At 43.6% G+C, this 24,926-nt stretch overlaps 1 protein-coding gene across 1 annotated transcript in view; it reads right to left on the bottom strand.

Moving 5' to 3' along the window:
• Positions 1–7,444: 7,444 nt before the first annotated feature.
• Positions 7,445–24,926, bottom strand: part of LOC144674515 (uncharacterized) — a 49,987-nt gene continuing 32,505 nt past the window's right edge. The window contains 1 exon segment of the mRNA XM_078535824.1: positions 7,445–9,507. Within this exon segment, the coding sequence (XP_078391950.1) occupies positions 8,871–9,507 (637 nt within the window). The 3' untranslated portion in view covers positions 7,445–8,870.

The raw sequence follows: 24,926 nt of genomic DNA, 5'->3' as shown, positions 1-24,926 counted from the left end.
TGATTATTCAGTAATGACCCTTGATTAAGTTATCATTAGTCACTCAATGCAAAAGACAATTATATTGTAGTGGCTGGATCTTTATTTTTAAACATTAAGACTGGAAAAGGAGACACGTCTAAGCTTTTCATCTTGCACTCATCAGGACACTTGCAAGAATATCAATATAAGGGTGTAACAACAATTTATACTGTATGTGAAGTGGCATTGCCATGGGGAATGCACCACTGATGGTGACTGACAGTTAGCTTCCAAGCATTGTTTGAAATTTAAACCAGGCAGCTTGACCCTGATTGGTCAAGACATTGCCCTGAGGAATGAGTCAGCGATTGGCTGTCACTTATTTTGTTTAGCTGAAACAGACACAATGTATGTACTTGTTCTTTCTGCCTGCAAAGAACAGGGACCTATGTATTAATATATGTAGCTTCCTGTACATACAAAAGTGCCACATTTCAAGCCCAACTGACAATCTTAAATTGGCTGTCAGCATAATTCTTAGCACATTGAAGGTAGGCCTGTGGTAGACCGTGGTAGATAACCCCCTGGCAGATTTCTCAACTCGTACGTCAAGGAAAGGGAGTTCATTTGACTGCTCCATTTCAAAGGTGAATTTGAGTACAGGATGGAGCCTTCATTGGTCAATATACGCATTGGGATTCTTACAGCTGCACACACTATAAGACTGGCCCTATCGACAACCTTGTAAATAGGGCGCATCAAAGGCATCCTGAGGAATAATGGCCACCCTGATCAAATCGTTTTGTGCTGTATATCATGCAAACTCATGAACGGGCCTAAGGCCATATAGGGAAATTGATGTTTATTGATTAGTCTTAGTTTAGATCACATGATCAAATTATATTGATCAATTAACTTTATGGTATATTATCCTTTTAAACTGTAACCAATAGAGGACGTCAGCATTTAATATCATGTGACTCTGCTTAGCTTCACTTGACAGATAAAGGCACTACAGGACTTTAGACACAATGGAGGTAACATACTAATGAGTTAATTACAGAACAACTGCTGAAGAGGCCCCTGTTGTATGCATTTCCATTTCACAGAGCCACATTGTGAGAACTTGCCACTTTCAAGGTTGAACGGGCAAGCTTACATCCCCCCACATCGTAATACCTTATCGAAACCTGGTGTTATCAGCAAAGGAAAGTTAGGAAAGATTTATTGTAGAGAGGAGGGAAAGAATAACAACAGCTGTGTTCTACATTAAGCTAGTTTTAATTCATAGTGTTTTCGAAGAAAGCAATTACATTTGGCTCAATGTATTCTTTGTATTAATCTTTGTTGTTAATTTTTATAACATTGTGTTTTGTAACTGTATAATCCTTTTATACTTTTATCACTCAAGACTATGTAATAACTGAATGTAGAAGGAGACTTTACGACCTTACATTTTAAACACTAATTATTGATATGCACTTATATTTTATATGCACTCTTATAACTTTTAAGTATTACCTATTTTGTAATCTTCTGTAATAGGCCTACATAGTTTTAAGCAACTTTTCTATTCTATCCTTTGTTTTAAAAGTAGAGTAACAATTACCAACAGCACAAAAAAGAAACACCTAGCAAATGGCCTCGAAAGTCACTGATAAAGGTTTTGATTTAATAACGAACCTGCACCAATTCAGCAAAGTTTGAGACAACCATCTCAAGGTATCATTCATGAGGCATGACAGCATATTGAACAAATAGCCAAGGAAGATATCATAAAACCTCATTTTATCTTGGTAAGAAGTTATTAAAATAACAGAAACAAACTTTAATGAGGAGGATGATCCTATAAGTAACTGGAATTTTAAGGAACCAGTCTGGGGATACTGGTAGGTGACATCAATCGATGACAATCACCCTTGGGAACCAATCACAGATTGATCACACACCCCTTGAGCCACTTAGAAAATAGCCTCGCCTTGTTTAGGCCAATCAGAATGCAATATCATTGATCATACTGTGGATTGTGACTTGTAATGAGTTAATAAGCAGCAGCTTTCACCAAGCCGCGCTGAATTTGAAACTGAAAACTGCTTGTTGGCTGAAAGCAGAAAACCAGAAGGCTCCAGAGAGAGAAAGAAGACCAAGTGTCGACCTGCATCCAAAGCTGAACCGGGAAGCAAGAACCGTAGTACGCCTGTAAAGTCACTGCCCTGCTGTGATAAGTATGAACTTAGAACTTATTAAAGTTTCCTGAATCACTTGTTTCCTATTGCCTGAATGGTTAAAGTCTCAAATGAACAAAATTGGAATTTAAGTTCAAATGGTACTGAGAACTTTCTGCTGTCACTTTCGACCCTGAAAAGTGCCCAGTCTACCTCAGGAAGGGCAAGGTATCTGAAAAATGTATGCAACAGATGAAGCTAGCAGTTTCATGCTGCTACTATGTAGCAGCAACATGAATGGTAGTCACCACTAACAGAATGCTGCCATCAAGCCAAAAAGACATTTTACCTATCACACAAATGAGTAATGTGGTATATAAATTTCAGTGCCAGTGTGATGCTGGGTATGTAGGCTGTACATCCCAAAGACTGGCAGATCTTATCAAACTGCATGTCCCAGCCGCTGTTCACAACGGGCAAGGTACAGACTGTAGACAACCAGCCCGTGCTTGCAAAACTCAAAACACAGTGGCCAACATTAGATGTGATTCTACAATTGGACATTTGCTAAGTAACTCTCAATGAACTTAGAATTACACTCACAACCAATTTAAGATTGCCAGTCAGGCTTGCAATGTGGTGCATTGCGTCTACTGGAAGCTACATATATTAATACACAAGGCCCTGTTCTTTGCAGACAGAAAGAACATGTACAAAGATTGTGTCTATTTCAATTGAACAGAATAAGTGACAGCCATTTGCTGACTCATTCCTCAGGGCAATGTCTTGACCAATCTGACCCCATCCAATGACTTACTATTCCCTACTCTGATTCTATCAAACTCCCTAAGTATTCTATTTACCTCGGTGCTACTCTCTGATGTATCCCCCTTATCAGTTAATACTTCACTACTTCCCACTGGCAGTTTTTCTGCTCTCCAATCTGATTTTTCCTTCAGGTTCCTACCCCTCTCCCAATCTAGTTTAAACCCTCCCCAACAGCACTAGCAAACCTCCCAAAAAAGACATTAGTCCCAGTCCTGTTAAGGTATAACCCGTCCTTCTTGTACAGATCCCACCTGCCACAGAACCAATCCTAATGCCTCAGAAATCTAAAGTCCTCCCTCCTACTCCATTTCTCCAGCCAAATGTTGAACAGCTCAATATTTCTATTGTTATGTTTACGAGCACATGGCACTGGGAGTAATCCTGGGATTACTACTCTTGAGGTCCTGCTCTTTAATTCCCTCCCTAACTCCCTAAAATCTGCTTTCAGGACCTCATTTCTTTTCCTACCTATGTCATTGGTCCCAATGTGCATCATGACCTCTGGCTGTTCACCCTCTGCCAAAAGAATGTCCTGCAGCCACTCTGTGACATCCTTGACCGGCACCAGGGAGGCAACATACCATCCTGGAGTCAGGTCTATAGCTGTAGAAACAACTGTCTGCTCCCCTAACTATGGAATCCCCTACCACTATACCTTTTCCACACTTTCTGCTCTCTCTTGTGCAGCTGAGCCACAATCTTGGCTCTTGTTACAGTCCTCTGAGGGACCATCTTGCTCAGCAGTATCCAAAATAGAAAAGCGGTTAGAGAGCAAGATAACCTCAGGGGATTTCTGCACTTCCTGCCTGTTTCTCTCAGGTACGATGGAGATCACCCATTCCCTCTCTGCCTGTGTACTTCTTAGCTGTGGTGTGACCACCTTTCTTAACGTGCTATCCACATAATCCTCAGCCTTGTGGATGCACCACAGACTCCAGCCGCTGCTCAAGTTCCGCAACCTGCAGCTCAAGTTTCTCCAGCTGGTGATACTTCCTACAGATATAGTCATCGATGGCACTTTGTGCCTGCACAAGTTACCACATCTTGCAGGATGCACATTCCACATGGCCAAGCTGCACTCCCATATCTTAAACTTTATATAAACTGTTTACTACAGTATGGTACAATATAATAACCAACCTGTCACTTACCAATTGTCTCTCTTCTCTGTGGTGAGTCCGGAAAGGCCTATACTTACCAACTAATCAACTTATGGGACTCCTGTCATGTCACTTTTGATTTTCTCTGTAAACTCCTGGCTCTCCCTCTCTCTGCCTTTTTGGGCTCTCTCTTTCTCACTGAACTCCTGCTGCTTTACAGGCTTCCACTGTAGCAAAGTAAGAGTCAGCTACTGCAGGCAGAGAAAAGATAGAAAATGAAAGGATCACCTCCTTCCCTCTTCACTGAACTCCCTCAACTCACCAAACACCAACTTAAGCCCTCTAATGCAGCCCAAAGCAGAACGGCAGATCAACCGATTCCACCTCCTGAGAGATACTGTAACCGGAGTAATTTTGTCAGTTTTGTTGGCTGTCAATGTAACTATTGTGACTTGACTGTCTATTGTAACAACTGTGATTGGGCCATAGATGGAACTAACAGACGTTAGTAAGCTAACAGGTCAAGAAGCCATTTTGAACTAATCCAGGAGACATGGATGACCAGAGATGTTCAGGTTATGATGAGAAGGAAAAGAGAGGCTTTTAGCAGGTACAAGGGAAGCAAATCAGCAGAGGCATTAGTGGCGTACAGACAGTGCAGGGTGGAGCTTAAGAAGGCAATTAGGAGAGCAAAGAGGGGATATGAGAAACCTCTGGCTGGTAAAAGTAGGGAAAATCCCAAGATATTCTATAAGTATATCAATGGGATGAGGATAACCAGGGAAAGAGTAGGCCCCGTTAGGGACAAAGGAGGCAATCTATGGGTGGAGCCAGAGGACATCGCTCGAGTGTTGAATGAATACTTCATATCCGTCTTCACCCAAGAGAGTGAGGATGAAGGTTATTGAACTCGGGGAGAGAGACTGCAAGGTTCTTAAGCAAATTGATATGGGGAGTGACAAGGTATTGGAGGTGTTGGCAGGCTTAAAAGTGAACAAATCTTCAGGTCCGGATGATTTGTGTCCCAGACTGCTGAGGTAGGCAAGGGAGGAGATCGCAGGGGCTCTGACCCAAATTTTTAATTCCTCTCTGGCCAAGGGGGAGGTGCCAGAGGACTGGAGAAGAGCTAATGTGGTTCTACTATTTAAGAAGTGTTGTAGAGGTAAGCCAGGGAACTACAGGCCAGTGAGTCTCACGTCAGGGAAACTATTGGAGAAATTTCTGAAGGAGAGTATCTATCTCCACTTGGAGAGGCAAGGTTTGATCAGGGATAGTCAGCATGGCTTTGTCAGAGGGAGGTCATGCCTAACAAATTTGATTGAATTTTTTGAGGAGGTGACCAGGTGTGTCGATGAGGGTAGTGCAGTTGATGTAGTTTATATGGATTTCAGCAAAGCCTTTGACAAGGTCCCACATGGGAGACTTAGAAAGAAGGCAAATGTACATGGGATACAGGGTGATTTGATGAGGTGGATTCAAAATTGGCTTAGTTGTAGGAGGCAGAGGGTGATGACAGGATGCTTTAGTGACTGGAAGCCAGTGTCCAGTGGCGTACCACAGGGATCTGGGGATCTGTGCTCGGTCCCCTGTTATTTGTCATTTATATAAATGACATAGATGATGATGCGGGGGGGTAGGATTAGTTAGTTTGCGGATGACACAAAGATTGGCTGGGTGGTTAACAGTGAGGTTGAGTGTCTTGGGCTACAGGAAGATATAGACGGGATGGTCAAATGGGCCGATAAGTGGCAGATGGAATTTAACCCTGAAAAGTGTGAGGTGATACACTTTGGAAGGAGTAATTTGACAAGGAAGTATTCAATGAATGGCACTGCACTAGGAAGTTCTGAGGAACAAAGGGACCTTGGCGTGTGTGTCCATAGATCTCTGAAGGTGGAGGGGCATGTTAGTGGGGTGGTGAAAAAGGCATAAGGGACATTTGCCTTTATCAATCGAGGCATAGTTTACAAAAGTAGGGAAGTCATGTTGGAGTGGTATAGAACCTTGGTGAGGCCACAACTGGAGTACTGTGTGCAGTTCTGGTCGCCACATTATAGGAAGGATGTGATTGCACTGGAGGGGGTGCAGAGAAGATTCACCAGGATGTTGCCTGGGATGATATTCACGTTATGAAGAGAGGTTGGATAGACTTGGGTTGTTTTCATTGGATTAGAGAAGACTGAGGGGCGACCTGATCAAGGTGTACAAGATTATGAGGGGCACGGACAGGGTGGATAGGGAGCAGCTGTTCCCCTTAGTTGAAGGGTCAATCACAAGGGGGCATAAGTTCAAGGTGAGGGGCAGGAGGTTTAGGGGGGATGTGAGGAAAAACCTTTTTACCCAGAGGGTGGTGACGGTCTGGAATGCGCTGCCTGGGAGGGTGGTGGAGGCGGGTTGCCTCACATCCTTTAAAAAGTACCTGGATGAGCACTTGGCACGTCATAACATTCAAGGCTATGGGCCAAGTGCTGGTAAATGGGATTAGGTAGGTAGGTCAGGTGTTTCTCATGTGTCGGTGCAGACATGATGGGCCGAAGGGCCTCTTCTGCACTGTGATTCTGTGATAGTAATATAAACCAGTTACTGCATGAATGGAAACCGGCCAGGAATGATTGAACAAAGTAGTGAGACTCAACTGTGAGACAGTTGAAGGATAAGCAATTAATCAATAGATGTATTGGTAAAGACTGGACATATAACCTGGGACAGAAAGTCTGTAATGCTTACACATAATTTTAAATGTACTAAATGTACATTATAAGACAGTGCATTGTAAAATGATCTTTCACAGACCAATCTAAAAAGATGAGTTGTGCTAAGTCGAAGTCTTTATGTCCTTGGGGAGTAACATAAAGATGGATAAAGAATAAGGCATTATTCAAGAATTATTAAAAATCAGATACTGAAATATAGGGAGTAGCCCCATTTTATTACTGTGTGGAAAGATGCTCACATATGTGAGAAACAAATTATAAATAAGCAGACAGTTAATTATTGTTTGACAGTTAGGCTAATTTGAGATAAGAAAATATGAGTTACGGGGATCAAATGAAGGTGTGGAGAAGCCATTTTGCTGGCATGTTATCCACGCACTGAGTGTTTGAGACGGGATTCTGAAAGATCGACTGTCGACGGCCGAGCAGAGGGTTAGCATCACTTCACACCTTCAGCTTGATCACCCGAGGAAGGTGTGAGAAGTCTGCTTAGTTGTTAAGATTTTTCCTTTTACTGTTAATTGAAACTTAGTTTTCTAATTTTTTAACTTGTTACCTTTCTACCTTTTAATTGTTAATAAATCTTTTAAATTTACCATCTGAAGTATTCAGTCTTCTCCGATGATTGAGTCTAGTGTGAACCAAATTATTTATTAGATAATACACAATTGGGGACATCAGGTCAAATGAGTTGTACCCCATAAATTAATTGTAATGCCCTTTACACCATGAGCTCTAATTTTGTGCAGTAACCTTTGATGTGGCACTTTGTCAAATGCCTTCTGGAAATCGAAGTACAGCACATCCACAGGTTCCCCTTACCTTGTTGCTTGTTACTTCCCCAAAGAACACTTATAAATCAGTCAGGCATGATTTCTGTTTCACAAAACCATGTTGACGCTGCCTGATTACATTGAGACTTTTTAAGTGCCCATTAGAACCTCCTGAATAATAGATTCTAGGATTTTGCCAATGACAGATGTTAAACTAACTAGCCTGTAGTTTCCTGCTTTCTGTCTCCCTCCTTGAATAGAGGAGTCACATTCACTATTTTCCAATCTGATGAGATCTTTCCAGAATCTAGGGAATTTTGGAAAATTAAAACCAATGCATCTACTATTTCAGCAGCCACTTCTTTTTAGACCTTAGGATGAAGTCCATCAGGACCAAGGGACTTGTCAGTTTTTAGTTCTAATAATATTCTCGGTCCCCTTTCCCTGGTGCCTGTTATAAGTTCCCTGTAATTGTTTTAAGTTCCTCTCTCTCTTTCACCTCCTGATTCACAATCATTTCTGGCAGGTTATTTGTATTCTTTGCAGTGAAGACAGGTGCTAAAATCTGTTGTGTTTGTCCGCCATTTCCTTATTTTCCATTATTAATTCCCCAGACTCACTCTCTAGAGGACCAATGCTCACTTTACTGATTCTTTTCCTTTTTAAATACTTGTCGAAACTCCACCTGTTTTTATATTTCTAGCTAGCTTTCTCTTGTAGTCTAATTTCTCCCTCTTTATTAATCTTTTAGTCATTCTTTGCTGTTCCTTTTATTCTTTATACGGTATTATAAAAACTGCAGCATTCCAATTGTTGTTGACGGTTCCCGTGTGTTCGGCTCTCAGCTGCAGGCAGCGCCTGGTTCAGTTTTACCCAACACATCTATGTCTGTGATGTCGCATTCATCTCACATTTATAAAGCTACTTTCACGCAGTGAGAAACATCCCAAAGGGCTTCACAGGAGTGATGACCCTGAGCCACATAAGGAGATGTGAGGATGTTAAACTGAGGGTCCTGTCTGCTCTCTCAGGCGGATGTGAAAGATCCCATGGCTGCTATTTTTAAGGAGAGCAGGGGCGCACTCCATGGTGAGGGCAATATTTCACCCTCAACCAATCTGACTAAAAACAGGTCATCCCTGGTCATGATCACATTGCTGTTGTGGAGGTTTGCTGCGCACAGAGATGTCCTGAGATTGTGAAAGGCACTTTACAATTCTGTCAACTCCAGCCCGGATAATGTGATTAGCAACAACACTTACCCAATATCATAATTAACAAGGTTCACTCCTGAATCTGATTAACAGCAGCAGAATTTGAACAGTGCGGTCACGTGTGAATTCGCTGGTGTGTCAGCAGGTTAGAAGATCGATTAAATCTCTTCCCACACACGGAGCAGGTGAAGGGCCTCTCCCCAGTGTGAACTCGCTGGTGAGTCAGCAGGTTGGATGAATGAGTAAATCCCTTCCCACACACGGGACAGGTGAAGGGCCTCTCCCCAGTGTGAACTCGCTGGTGTCTCAGCAGGTTGGATGATCGATTAAATCCCTTCCCACACACGGAACAGGTGAATGGCCTCTCACCGGTGTGAACTCGCTGGTGTGTGAGCAAGTGGGATGGTCGTGTGAATCCCTTTCCACATTCAGAGCAGGTGAAGGGCCTCTCCCCAGTGTGAACTAGCTGGTGTGTCAGCAGGTTGGATGACTGGGTGAATCCCTTCCCACATTTGGAGCAGGTGAACGGCCTTTCCCCAGTGTGAACTCGTTCATGTACAGTAAGTTCAGATGATCGTCTGAACCCAGTTGCACAGTGAGAGCACCTGAACGGTCTCTCATCAGTGTGAATGCGTTGATGATATTGCAGATCCCCAGAACCTTTGAAGCACTTTCCACAGTCTGGACATTTAAAAGGTCTCTCGTCAGTGTGAACCCGTTGATGTGTCAGAAGGTGGGGCGATGTCCTGAACCTCTTCCCACACTGTGAGCAGCTGAACGGTGCATACCCGGTGTGAATGCGCTGGTGCTCCCTCAGTCCATGTGGGTTTTTAAAGCTCTTTTCACAGTCAGGGCATTTAAACTCTCTCTTTTCAGCGTGGACTTGCTGGTGTTTCAGCAGGTGGGATGAGAGAGTGAATCCTTTTCCACACACGGAGCAGGTGAACGGCCTCTCCCCAGTGTGAAGTCGCTGGTGTCTCTGAAGGCAGACTAACTGAATGAATCCCTTCCCACACATGGAGCAGCTAAATGGCCTCTCCCCGGTGTGACTGCGTCGATGAGTTTCCAGATCAGACGGGGATCTGAATCCCTTCCCACAGTCCCCACATTTCCACGGTTTATCCCTGGTGTGAACGGTACTTTTTGCTTCCATGTTCAAAGGATGATAATATTCAGGTCCTGATGAATCAAGTGACTCTGGCTGATTTTGATGTGATAGTGGTTTGACTTTCCAAACTGAAAATCCTTCTAATACTCTACAAAATGAATTTAAAACATAAACAAGGAACTGTGAAACAGAACCGACAAAAACACAAGGACAGGCTGTGACATTGAGGTGAATGAATCTGGTAATTTGTGGGACCAGCACGTGGAAAATGTGACCATGGAAGCTACCAGATTGTCATAAAAACCCAACTGGTTCACTAATGTCCTTAAGGGAAGGGAACCTGCCTCCCAGTCTGGACCTACACAAGATTCTGGCCTCTACGGGAGAAGAGAGAGTGAGAGGTGGAGGAGGGGAAAAGGAGACGGATTTCATAGATCTGCAATTCAACCAGAATTTGGAAATTCCAAACCCATGGCCCCCACCACCTGGAAATACAAGAGCAGCTGGTGCATGGAGAAAACCATCGGCTTTAAGACACACAGCATAGAGTTCACACTGGGGAGAGGCCAGACACCTGCTCCACATGTGAGAAGGGGTTTAATCCATCATCCATCCAGCTGACACACCAGCGAGTTCAGCAATGACTCCGGGGGTTGGATTCTGCTGTTCATCACATCCAGGACTGAACCAAGTTCATTCTGATAGTGTGGGTTTGTTTCTGCTGATGTTAATAATCTCTGTAACCGGACTGGTGATTTAATATTCTGGAAATTGCCTTGTTTTACTTTGTAACCCTTACTCTTCAAATGAAGCATCTTTCTTCAGCCTACAACAAACAGTAATTTACTTGTAATTTTTTCCATTTAGTTTCTTTATTCAGTGCTCACCATATGGTCTGCTCTACGTTGGGAAGATCAAACACAGATTGGGTGATCACTTTGTGGAACAACCTCTGTTCAGTCTGTGAGCTTGACCATGAGCTTCTGGTCACTTGTCATTTTAATTCTCTGCTCCACTCCCACTCTGACCTCTCTGTCCTTGGCCCCCCCTGATCTGTTCCAATGAAGCTCAATGGGAGCTTGAGGAAAAGCAGCTCATCTTTCGATTCAACACTTTACAACCTTCCAGAACTCAACATCGAGTTCAGCAGTTTCTGCACCAACAGGGAGTTGTCAGGATCAGGAACTCTTGACCTGAAAAGGTGCTGGAACCTGATTCTACAGGAAATTTTAAAAGGAAGTTGACAGGGACTTGAGAATGAGGAACTTACTGATTACAAACAGAATGCATGTGTGTGGGTCTAAACATGACTGCTCTTTCAAAGAGACAGCAGAAGCACAAAGGGTTGAATGGCCTTTCTGTGCCGTAAGTTTCTATGATTCTAGGGGATGGCTATTTAGTCCCTCGTGCCTGTTCCACCATGAAATGAAAACGTGGCTGATCTGTGATCTAACTCTATACACTTGCCTTTGCTCCACATCCATTAATACCTTTGGTTAACAAAGATTGTTCAATGTCAGATTTAACATTAACATTGATCTTGCATCAACTGCTGTTTGTGGAACAGAGTTCCTCACTTCTACCTACCTTTGTGTGCAGAGGTGTTTGCTAACTTCACTTCTGAAAGGTTCAGCTCTCATGTTTACATTATGCCCACTATTGCGTTGATATCCTCTTTAACCAGCAATGCAATTCCACCACCTTTTCCTTTTTGTCTGACCTTCCTAAACACTGAATACCCCTGGATGTTCAGTTCTCATCCCTGGTTGATGCAAGATCAATGTTAATGTTAAATCTGACATTGAACAATCTTTGTTAACCAAAGGTATTAATGACATTGAACAGTCCCAGATTCCCCAACTGGTGGAAATTGTTTCTCTCTATCTATCCACTCAGTTCCAATTAATATTTTGACAACTTTGATCAAATCACCCCTTAATCTTCTAAATTCCAGTGAATACAACCCAACTTTGTGTCATCTCGCCTCACAATTTAACACTTGGAGTCCAGGTATCGTTCAGGTAAGTCTGTGCTGCACTCCCTCCAAGGAAAATGTATCCTTCCTGCCCAGAACTGAACACCGTTCTCCAGATGTCGTCTGACCAGGGCTTTGTGTATCCAGATGCTTTTCCAGTCACAGTGATACCTGAAATTAATTTATTAGGAGAGATGACTGAAACTCGGATTGTGTTTCCAGGAATTTATCCAAGATAGAGAGAAATTATTTCTGTTAACTGGGGAGTTGTGGACTAGGGGCATAGTCTAAAAATTGTAGCCAGGTCTTTCAGATTGAAATGGGGTAACAATTGTTGACACAAAAACAAAAGTTTGGAATTCTCTCCCACAAATGACAATTCCCTCACCAATATGGCCACCCATTTACACCCCCACCCCCCACCTTCCCCTCCCAAGATGGTGACAGGCAGTTGCCTGCATAAACCAGGCCTCTTACCAGGGTTTCCAGTCCCACAGCCACCATGTTTTTTTTAATTCTATGATGGGTTGTGGGCATTGCCCATTCCTAATAGCCCTGGAACTGAGTGGCTTGCTGGACGGTTTCAGAGTGAACCACTTCACTGTGGGTCTGGAGTCACATGTAGGTTGGCAGATTTCCTTCCCTGAAGGGGCGCTGGTGAACCAGATGAGGTTTTAAAACAACCCATGATAGTTTTATGGTCACAATTTCCGAGACGAGGTTTATATTCCAGATTTATTCGCTGAATTGAATCCATATCCTCAGAACAGGGTCTCTGAGTTTCTAGCCCAGTGACATTACCACTAGGCCATCGTCTCCCCGAGCCCCGAGCTCGCGCGCGGTTTCCAGGCTCTCCCCGGTTCATAATCCCCACCCGCCCTCTGAGCTCGCGCGCGGTTTCCAGGCTCCCCCCGGTTCATAATCTCCACCCGCCCTCTGAGCTCGCGCGCGGTTTCCAGGCTCCCCCCGTTCACAATCTCCAGCCGTCGGCTTCATTTCTCACCCTTTGTGATCTTAACCCGACCGCCTTCTTCCAGCTCCGATTCCAGTTCTGCGCATGCTTCAGTCGCAGCCTAGCCCCGCCCCTCCATCACTCCGATTGGCTCGAGAACCAAACGCAGCCGCGGACACGCCCCCTCCTGCTATTGGCCTGTCGCTGCTGTCAATCAGCCGGGCATTGTGAGCTGACAGGTGGGAGGTCACTGTCGGGAGCGGGTTAATAAACCCCGGGCGGGGGGGGCGGGGTTTACAAATCCCGAATGCGGCGCCAGTTAAACAATGAACATTCTCCACTCTCACTATCCGCCGCTTCCGGCTTCTCTCTGAATCCTCCCAATATACTGAACACCAATGTGTTCACTCTGTTCCAATATTCTGAATGTGAGAATACCTTTACAAAAAGCAATGACCTGCTGAGACACCAGCGTATTCACACTGCACTCTCACTGAGACTCACAGTGATGGAAAACTGTCTCACCCCTGTACACAAACTGCCTTTGGACTGTGGCTGGGAGCTCCTGTCTGTTGGGTGTCAGATAGAAACTCGGCTTAAACTGTCACCCAACTGTCTCCAGGAGCAGCTGAGAAAACAAACTGTAGAATCCAATCGGACAGAATGACCCATCAGACAATCAATGTACAGGTTAAACCTTCCTTCCAGCCTCTGATCAAACACTTCTCCCTTTAAAACCAGGGTTCAATGTTCAGATACACACCGAGACAGAGATTGCTGACACTCAAGAACACTTCCCAGTGTCAAATAATCAGTCTGTTGTGAGTCCTTCACACAAGGGGCTGCTTCCTGGCTCCGTCTCCATGTGTGTCAGCTCACAAGGGCGTGACTCAGCACCGTGTCAGCATCTGACCGCCCCTATATCACGCTTCAGCAGCTGGGGCCCAGGCATCCAGAGTGGGGGAAGTTCTGTATGAGAGTTTCACTGTTTTCTGTCACTGTGAGCCTCAGGGAGCAGCAGTACACTGCAGCGTCGGTCAGCTGCAGCCCCCACATAGTTAATGTGGTTAATTTAGTCCGATTTCGAGCTCTGCAATTTGGCAAATTGGATCCAAAATTGGCTTAGTGGCAGGAGGCAGAGGGTGATGGTCCAAAGTTGTTTTTGTGATTGGAAGGCTGTAATGAGTGGTATACCTCAGGGATACTTGCCTTTTTTAGTCGAGGCATAGAATATAAGAGCAGGGGGGTTATGTTGGAGCTGTATAAAACACTAGTTGGGCCACATCTGGAGTAATCTGTGCAATTCTGGGCGCCACACTATAGGAAGGATGTGATTGCACTGGAGAGGGTGCAGAGGAGATTCACCAGGATGTTGCCTAGGCTAGAGTGTTTCAGCTATAAAGGGAGACTGGATCGGCTAGGGCTGTTTTCCTTAGAGCAGAGAAGGCTGAGTGGGGACCTGATAGAGGTGTACAAAATTATGAGGGGCATAGATAGGGTAGATAAGAAGAAACTTTTCCCCTCAGCGGAGGTGTCAATAACCAGGGGGCGGAGATTTAAGGTAAGGGGCAGGATCTTTAGAGGGGATTTGAGGAAAAATATTTTCACACAGGGGATGGTTGGAATCTGCAACACACTGCCTGAGGGGGTGGTAGAGGCAGGAACCCTGACAACATTTAAGAAGTATTTTGGTGAGTACTTAAAACGCCATTACATACAGGGCTGCGGGCCAAGTGCTGGAAATAGGATTAGAATAGATAGGTGCTTGATGGCCAGCATGGACGCAATGGGCCGAAGGGCCTTTTTCTGTGCTGTATAATTCTATGACTCTCTGACCCCGAGCCTGCTCACAGGAGGGATGGTTCCACTGTTACAGACCGAGTGGGAATGACATTCTATTGTGACATTGTGAAAGTTTAATGACATTCTGACGATGCCGGCACACATGAGGTCTACGATTTTAAGGTGCAAGATGGTGTGGCATTACTTTCCTCATCATCTGTCATAAGAGGATCCCCTCCACTATCCACTTTGTCTTGGTTATATTGACATGAAATAATAGTAATGATCGCCATCATCATCATCATTGAAACCTCTGATGAGTCTCTGGAAAGTCAGCGAGCTCTCTGCAACAGAGAAGATTCCCCACATGTCAAACTTGAAGGTGGATGTTTGAATCTTGAAGCAAAACATGATAAACAACATTAAGTTCACAACCATCATGTTACCGGATATCCGTAATCACAGACAAGTGATATGTCAGTAGCACGTGTATCACTGAGCCCTCAGTGAACCACTGGGTGCATGGGCTGAAACCAAGTTCAAATAATCCCAAAGCATCTCTCTTACCGTGTTCAGTTAATGCTGAGCAGATAGACACATTCTCAGTTATAATACTGAGAGGAACTTTTCAGTCATTTCAAATTGGAGACTGATGAAAATAGAATGAAGGAACATTTGAGAAAAAGAAACTCATCATGACCATTGGAATGTGTTCTGTCTCGTTCACTGAAAGGCCGAATGAGTGGTCAGCAAAAGGTTCCAATGCAGCAGGTTGGTCGAGTGATTATGGTGTTGGACTTAGGTTCAGTCAACGAATGCTCAAGTGGAATTGAGCCTCCCACACCCAACCTCCTCCTGGGAGTTTTTTTGCCAGGGTTGTTCCTGCTTTTGTTGAGCGAGGATGATGGAAGTAAGGGAACGATGCTGCTAAGCAGATCAGCAATTCTCTTAGTGAATTCAGAGTAGCGTCAAGGGGTTGAATGACACCCTCCTGTTTCTATTGAAGGACAATATATTTTCCAAAGACTGTAAAGAGTGGGATTGATGGAGAATGGAGAATGATGCAGAATGAGAAAGACAGATATATAGAAAGAGAGAAAGTTAGGTTGGCAGAGAGAAGTAATGATCAATTTATTTCCTAAAAAAGGCAGGTTGGGCACAGAGAGCTTTTGTAAGAATATTTTGTATCTGTCTTTACCAAGGAAGAAGATGCTATATGGCCACGGTGAAAGAGGAGGTAAGTAAAACACTAGAAGTATTTAAAATTGATAGGAAGAAGAGACTAGATAGACAGTCAATATTTAAAGTTAATAATGCACCAGGACTGGATGAGTTGCATCCATGGATAATGAGGGAAGTGAGAGTGGAAATTTCAGAGGCACTGGCCATAATTTTCCAATTTCACTTAGACTCAGAGGTGGTTCCAGAGGACTGGAGGATTGCAAACGTTATAACTTTGTTGAAAAAAAGTAAAGATAAGCCCAATAACTACAGGCCAGTCAGTTTAACCTCCGTGGTGGGGAAAATTCTAGAAGCAATGATTCGGGATAAAATCAATAATCACATCGATAAATGTGGGTTAATTGAGGAAAACCAGCACGAATTTAATCTTATTTATTGGCCATCCGACCCCAGTGTGAAAGCAAAGAAAAACCTGTTCATAATTGGGGTTCTCTATGGCAGCATTTTTACCCAGCATCCCCCGCGGTGGAGAATGTCCCCTGTCCATTACCACAGAGGAGCAGTGCGCAGGCGCAGTGCTGCCCAGTGTTGGGAGCATGCGCAGTGTCAGATGACCAGGGACAGACGCTTCTCTCCCGGATCCACAATGGGTAGAGGGGGGGATGGCGGGGGCGGAAAGAGCGATGGATCCGGCGGGTGGACGGAGAGGCTCCGGAAACATGTTGTGTAAACTGCAAACCCCAAATGAGAAGCTACCGGTTCTCCGTTTGCACAGAGCGGAGCCGAGAGGAAATGTCCCGGTGACAAACCCAGAGCAGGAGGGGAGAATGTTGTGAATTTCTATCCTGGACTGACAGGGATGGGTTTTGGAAACTCCTTTCACAGGGGGTTAGAAGAGGAGGATTTACACACAGCAAACTCAAACCGAGAGAAATGTGTGTCTCTTCTCAATTTCTATCCTGGGCCAACTGATGAATTTTGTAAACCAAAAAAAAAATTACAGGTGTTGGGAAGGTTTGGGTTGGGGCATTTTTTCTTTAGAAAAAGGGAGAGGGAGGAGCTGATAGAGGGCTTTACAATGATCAATGGGTTGGACGGGGTAGATATGGAGACAATGTTTCCACTTGAAATGTCTTCACTCAGAGAGTGGTGAGAATATGGAACTCACAGGAAACCATTGAGGGAGAAAAATTGTGATAGTTTCAACAGGAGACTAGATGAGTACATGGAAGAAAAGGGATTAGAAAGATAAGCTGAAAGGCTGAGATGATTTGCATGAAATGGGGGGAGAAGCATAAAACTAGCAGAACAGTTGGACAGAATGGCCTGTTTGTCTGTTGCATATTTTGAGTATTTCAATTTAAACTTCATTTACAGGGTATTCGGAGGGTTGGATTTGCAGATGGGAAATTCAAACCAAACATCACATCAAGATCTGACAGAGTCACTTGATTCATCAGGATCCGAATATCATTGGCCTTTGAATGTGCAAGGAGAAATGTTTGGCTGTTCTATCTGTGGGAAAATGTTTCAAACATCAGTGTGACTGGAAAAGCACGAAGACAGACACACACACCCCGAGTGAGAGTTTTCCAGTGAACTGACTGTGGAAAGAGCTTTAACCAGTTACACAGCCTGAAAAAACATCACACTGTTCACAGCGGGAAGGGACTGTACACGTGTTGTGTGTGGGTGTGGGGCTGGGCTTCAACTGGTCGTCCAACCTGGGGAGACACAAGGACACCCGCACTATGGGGAAACCATGGAAATGTGGGGACTGTGGGAAGGGTTTCAATTCCCCATCTGAGGTGGAAACTCATCGACGCAGTCACACTGGGGAGAGACCGTTCACTTGCTCCGTGTGTGGGAAGGGATTCACTCAGTCATCCAGTCTCTACACACACCAGCATGTTCATACTGGCAAGAGGCCATTCACCTGCCTTGAATGTGGAAAGGGATTTAATGCTTTGTCAAACCTCCGGACTCACCATCGTGCTCACTCTGATGAGAGACCGTTTAAATGTTCTGACTGTGAGAAGAGATTTATAAGCAGAAAGGATCTACTGACACACCAACACACTCACACTGGGGAGAGGCCATTCACCTGCAATGTGTGTAGGAAAGGATTCACTCAGTCATCCCATGTCCTGACACACCAACTTGTTCACACTGATAATAGACCTTTTAAATGTTCTGACTGTGAGAAGAGCTTTAAAAGTAAAAAGGATTTACTGAACCATGAACACATTCACACTGGCGAGAGGCCATTCACCTGCTCCGTGTGTGGGAAGAGATTCATTTCTTCATCCCACCTTCTGACACACCAATTTGTTCACACCGAGCAGAGACCTTTTAATTGTCCTGACTGTGAGAAAAAATTTAAAAGCAGAAAGGATCTTCTGAAACACCAACACACTCACACTGGGGAGAGGCCATTCATCTGCTCTATCTGTGGGAAGGGATTCACTCGGTTAGCCCACCTGCTGAGACACCATCGAGTTCACACTGGGGAGAGGCCATTCACCTGCAGTGAATGTGAACAGGAATACATTGATTCATCTGACCTTCTGATACACCAGCGAGTTCATACTGGGGAGAGACCATATACTTGCCTTGAGTGTGGCAAAAGATTCACTCAGTCATCTCATCTCACTACACATCAACTTGTTCACACTGATCAGAGACCTTTTAAACGTTCTGACTGTGAGAAGAGATTTAAAAGTAAACAGAATCTGCTGACACACCAGCGAGTTCATACTGGGGAGAGGCTGTTCACCTGCTCCGTGTGTGGGAAGAGATTCACTCAGTCAAACAACCTGCTGAGACACCAGCAAGTTCATATGCGACAGCAGGGGTTGGATTCTGATGTAATTGCTACATTTATTCACATGCAGGACTGAATCATGTCTGGATGCCTGTTTTCAGTTTTCAGTGGGGTTCCACAATTTGTAGTTTATATCAATGATTTAGACTTAAATGTAGGGGCAATGAGCAAGAAGATTGCAGATGATGTCAACATTGCTGGTGTGGTTGACAATGAGGAAGAAAGCTGTGGACTGCAGGAAAACATCAATGGACTGGTCAGATGAGCAGAGCAGAAAATTGGTAAATGTAAATCAATCTGGAGCAGTGTGTGATAATGAAATTGGGGAGGGCAAACAAGAGAAGGGAATGAAAATAAAAGGGATGACGCTGAGAACTACAGAGGAACAGAGAGACCTCGGAGTGCACATCCACAGATCCCTGAATGTGGCTGGACAGGTAGATCAGGTGGTCAGGAAGGCATTTGGGACACTTTCTTGCCTGAGGCCTAGAATATAAGAGCAGGGAGATTATGTTAGAATTGTGTAAAACACTTGTTAGAGCACAGCTAGAGTACTGAGTATGGCCTTGGTCACTGCATTAATCAACTATAAAGTAATCAATTAGCCTAAAACTAAAGACAAATTGATAATTTATCATAGAATTGCAGTCAGTATTCAATTAATCAAATCTAGGGGATAATGATAAAGCTAACTAACAATGGGTTGAAACAGTGAAGAAGTCTGATTTTTTCAGTAAATTAAACTCTGAGGTGTTTAGATGATAAGAGTTAAGAAAAACATTTTTGTTAATTCCCTCTAAAAAAATAAGGTGACTTTAGCACAATGGAAGAAGCTGATTGGTGGGTAGCTGATGAATCTTTATTTATTTTAATGATTAGCTTATTTTGTTTAAATGAGTTAATAATCAGATAAATAAAGGCATGGCAGGGCATCTAATTCCTGTAGAGTGCGCATCCAGTTCCATGTGGGAAAATCAGGATGCATCTCTGTGCTGGACAATCACAAGTGCAGGAAGTGTCATCAGCTGGAGCAGCGGGAGGCAAAGGGGAATGGTCAAGAGGTGGTTTTGGGACCACAAGGCTGTTTCCAGTGGAGTTCTGGATGGCTCAGCACAGGATTCCATGCTTCTGTGGTATATATCACTGCTTTAGACTTTAACATGGGGACATGATTAAGACATTTTCAACCTTGTCATTAACAGTGAGAAAGAAAGCTGTAGACTGTCGGAAGGTGTCAATAGAATGATCAGGTGGGCAGAAAAGTAGCAAATGGAGATCATCCTCGAGAAGTGTGAGGTAATAAATACATTTGGGGAGGGCAAACATGGCAAAGGGAAAGAATATTACTGGTATGATGGTGAGAAGTGTAGGTGAACAGAGGGACATTGGAGTGCATGTCCACAGATCCCTGAAGGGGACAGGCGAGGTAGATAAGGTGTTTAAAAAGGCAGACAGGATACTTTCTGTTATTAACTGAGACATAGAATACAAGAACAGGGAATATTTCTAGCATTTTCGGTTGATGAAAGATCACAGACCTGAAACTCCTCTCTCTCCATAGATGCTGCCAGAGCTGCTGAGTATTTCCAGCGTTTTCTGTTTTTATTATATGATCAGGGAGGTTATACTAGAGCTGAATAAACAACTAGTTGGACCACAGCTGGACTACTGAGTACAGTTCTGGTCAGTGCATTACAGGAAGGATGTGTTCACACCAGAGAGGGTACGGAGGAGATTTATGAGGATATTGACAGGAATGGCGAATTTTAACGATAAGGTTGGGGTTGTTTTCTTTGGAACAGAGGAGGCTGAGGGGAGATTTAACTGAGGTGTATAAAATTATGAGGGGCACAGATAGAGTGGATAGGAAGGACTTATTTCTGTTAACAGAGATATCAATGACTAGAGGGCTTAGATTTAAACTAATTAGCAGATGGTAACCCCCAGGATGTTGATAGTGGGGGATACAGCGGTGGGCGATGGTTGGATTCTCTATTTTTGGAGATGGTCATTGCCTGACACTTGTGTGGCGTGAATGTTACTTGCCATTTGTCAGCCAAAACCTGGATATTGTCCAGGTCTTGCTGCATTTGGACATGGACTGTTTCAGTATCTGAGGAGTCACGAGTGGTGCTGAACATTGTGAATTGTCCTGATGAGTGCAAGACAAAAAGCTTAGTCATGTCTCTTTTTTCACCAATCTTCTGTAATGTGGCTGGTGTTTACTATTTTAATACATCAAATAAATCAGCTTTGTTTCAAATATACAGCGCGTCGTGTGTTTGGTCTCTCTGAGATATCACGAGCGTGTTCCCTTAAATCCACTCAGGAAATGTCTTTAACAGGAAACCAACAATTAAACACATCACATCAAATAATTGGCAAAAATCAGGAACCATTTTTTATTCAATAAGTTATGACCTGAGACGTTCTGCCTGAAAGGGGATAGGAGCAGATTCAATAACAACTTTCCAAAGTGAGTTAGATCTCCAGTTAAAAGGTAAAGTCTGCAGGGCTCTGGGGAAAGGGCAGGGGAGTGTGGGCTAATTGTCAGCTCTTTCAAAGGTGATCACAACCCTATAAGGCAGCTCTATGTCGACAGGAGAAAGGCTGGTGTTCAACTCTCTGAGATAACAAGGAAGTTATGAGAAATCAGAACAAAACACTGGTTCAACCTCAACTGGAGTATTGTGTCCAATTCTGGATACCACACTTTAGGAAGGATGTGAAGGTATTGAAGAGGATGCAGAACAGATTATTGAGAATGGATCCAGGGATGAGAAACTGCAGTTATGAGGATAGATTGGAAAAGATGGGGCTGATCTGTTTAAAGAAAAGAAGATTCAGAGGAGATTTGATAGAAATGCTCAAAATCATGAGGGATCTGGACAGAGTAGACAGGGAGAAACGATTCCTAGTGGCAGAAGGGCTGAGGACCAGAGGACATGGGTTAAAGATGAATTGAAAAAGAAGCAATGGTGACATGAGGAAAACCCTGTTTATGCAGTGAGTGGTTAGAATCTGGAGTGCACTGACTGAGAGTGTGGTGGAGGAAGGTTCAATCATGCCTTTCAAACAGAATTGGATAATTATCTGAACAGAAAAAATGTGCAGGGCCGGGGAGTGGGACTGGCTGAGTAGCTCTTTCGGAAAGCTGGCATGGGCAAGGACATGATGGGCCGAATGACCTCCTTCTATGCTGTAACCATTCTATGATTCTAATGAAGGCTGTGGGGAAAGGGCAGGGGAGTGGGACTCATTGGCAGCTCCTTCAAAGGTGGTCCCAGCCCTACAATGCAGCTCCATATTGAAAAGAGGCAGTCTGATGTCCAACTCTCCAAGAATAAAGAAAGATCTCAACTCTTAGCAGGAATAGGCAATTCAGCCTCTCGAGCCTGCCCCACCATTCAATACGATCTTAATTGATCTCATTTCGGCCTGAACTCCAATTTCCCGCCCTCCCCCCATAACCTTTCAACTCTTTACTAATTAAAAATCTGTCTATCTCCTCCTTAAATTTATTCAGTGTCCCGGCATCCCCTGCACTCTGAGGTAGTAAATTCCACAGATTCACGACCCTTTGAGAAAAGTAATTCCTCCTCATCTCTGATTTAAATCTACCACCCTTTAGCCTAAAACTATGGCCTCTTGTTCTACAATGCCCCACAAGGGGAAACATCTGCTCATGTCTACTTTGTCTATCCCCTTTAGCATCTTATATACCCCAATTAGATCTCCTCTCATCCTTCTACACTCTAGCGAGTATAGGCCTAAACTGCTCAATCTCTCCTCATAAGACAAGCCCCGCATCTCTGGAATCAATCTAGTGAACCTCCTCTGACCTGCCTCCAATGCAACAACATCCTTCCGCAAGTAAGGGGACCAAAACTGTGCACAATACTCCAGGTGCGGTCTCACCAATGCCTTGTACAGTTGCAACAATACTTCCCTATTTTTATACTCTATTCCTTTAGCAATAAATGCCAAAATTCCATTTGTCTTCCTTATTACCTGCTGTACCTGCATACTAGCTTTCAACGATTCATGCACGAGGACACCCAGATCCCTCTGCACTGAAGCATTCTGAAGTTTCTCTCCACTTAAATAATAAGTCGACTTTTTATTCTTCTGACCAAAGTGGATAACCTCACACTTATCCACATTCAACTCCATCTGCCAAATTTTGGCCCATTCACCTAACCTGTCCATATCCATTTGTAAATTTTTTATTTCTTCATTGCAACTTACTTTCCCACCTATTTTTGGTGTCATCTGCAAAGTTAGCTATTGTACCTTCTATCCCTGAATCCAAATCATTAATATAGATTGTAAATAGTTGGGGCCCAAGGACTGAACCCTGTGGCACCCTACTAGTTACAGCTTGCCATCCAAGGAGCCCTTCAATTCTCTGTGAATGTCTTTCAAATGCTGACAGATTCCTTCCTTCTTTTGAAATTTCATTTCCTTATGCCTGGGATGCAGACAGTGCTGGACACAGAGGGAGCAGCAAACCTGGTTCAGAGTGGACACGCTGGGTATATCCCTCCTTAAGTAAGGAGACCAAAACTGTACACAGTACTCTAGGTGTGGTTTCACCAATGCCCAGTACAGCTGTAGCAAAACTTCCCTACTTTTATACTCCAACCCTCTTGCAATAAATGCCAACATTCCAGTTACCTTCCTAATTTCTTGCTGTACCTGCATGCTAACTTTTTGAGATTTATGTGCCAGGACCCCAAGGTCCCTCTGTACTACAGCATTCTGCAGTCTCTCTCTACTTAAATAATTTCTGATTTTCTATTTTTCTTGTCAAAGTGAAAACCCTCACATTTTCCCAAATAATGCACCATCTGCAAGTGTTTTCCCATTCACTTAATCTAGCTCTTTGTTTCCTCACAATTTGATTTCCTACCCATCTTTGTATTGTCAGCAAATGTGGCTGCAATACACTCGGCCCATTCAACCACGTCATTAGTATAGGTTGTAAATGGTTGAGGTGACAGCACTGATCCCATAATACCATAAGACTTAGGAGTAGAAATTAGGCCATTCGGCCCATCGAGTCTGCTCCGCCATTCAATCATGGCTGTTAAGTTTCTCAACCCCATTCTCCCGCCTTCACCCCATAACCTTTGATCCCCTTACCACCCAAGAACCTATCTATCTCGGTCTTAAATACACTCAATGACCTGGCCTCCACAGCCTTCTGTGGCAATGAATTCCAGATTCACCACTCTCTGGCTAAAGAAGTTTCTCCTCATCTCTGTTCTAAAAGGTCTTCCCTTTACTCTGAGGCTGTGCCCTCGGGTCCTAGTCTCTCCTACTAATGGAAACATCTTCCCCACGTCCACTCTATCCAGGCCTTTCAGTATTCTGTAAGTTTCCGTACAGTTCTGTTGAAGGGTCATGAGGACTCAAAACGTCAACTGTACTCTTCTCTGCCGATGCTGCCAGACCTGCTGAGTTTTTCCAGGTATTTCTGTTTCTGTTTTGAATTTCCAGCATCCGCAGTTTTTTGTTTTTATCTCTATGTATTTAATTTCTTGTTAAATTAATAAACATTTATGTTAGTTTAGATTAAAAAAAACCTTTTGAGACTGTGGTTTTATTTCTGAATTCAGAGCTGCATCTCAAAACATACCAATTGAAAATATAGGTTATGACATTTGTTCAAGTTTCTATCTGGGATTTAAACAACTCAGCCTTTACCAACTGCTGTGTCATAACATCGCTGCAGTACTACATTACACGACTAGAAATAATAATAAATGTACTTTATTACAGAAGCATAAATAATATATCTAATTTGTACAATATTACACCACTAGACATATCTATGTTGTTACAATCCCCTTAAAAGAAACAAATTCCCAGACAATCCTCAACGGAATAAATCGAAGGACAAGGTTAACTTTTAAAACTTATACTGTAACAATCAAACTAAAATCAACAAAAATGAAGCATGCATTAAAAGACAAATATTATTTGAATAGATAGGATAAATTTGACTTTAAACAGTTTATACAATAAAAAACAGGCTCCACAAAATCACCAGCATTTCCCCCCTCAGCATATTTGGCACTAATTCCAGTTACAGAGTCCCACAACTCTCTGTACTTCCCAGGGGAGGGAAAGATAGTGTTTTATTCACAGATGTTGGACAGAGGAGGAAGGTTAAGTGTCTGTGTGAAGTTAATAACAAACGCTGTGCTGTTTAAAACCAAACTCTGGAGAAAATGAGGGGAAGATGCATAGTAAACTCCCCTCCCCCACTCCCTCAGCTGGCAGCCCAGCGCGCAGGCGCAGAAAGCGCTGCTGACCGTGTTGTCCGGAGCAGGCGCAGTGCGG

The sequence above is a fragment of the Cetorhinus maximus genome, unplaced genomic scaffold, assembly GCF_964194155.1.
Source record: "Cetorhinus maximus unplaced genomic scaffold, sCetMax3.hap1.1 HAP1_SCAFFOLD_681, whole genome shotgun sequence".
Taxonomy (NCBI): Eukaryota; Metazoa; Chordata; class Chondrichthyes; order Lamniformes; family Cetorhinidae; genus Cetorhinus; species Cetorhinus maximus.
The sequence above is the reverse complement of the archived record's forward strand: the minus strand, read 5'-3'. Positions and strand labels throughout refer to the sequence as shown.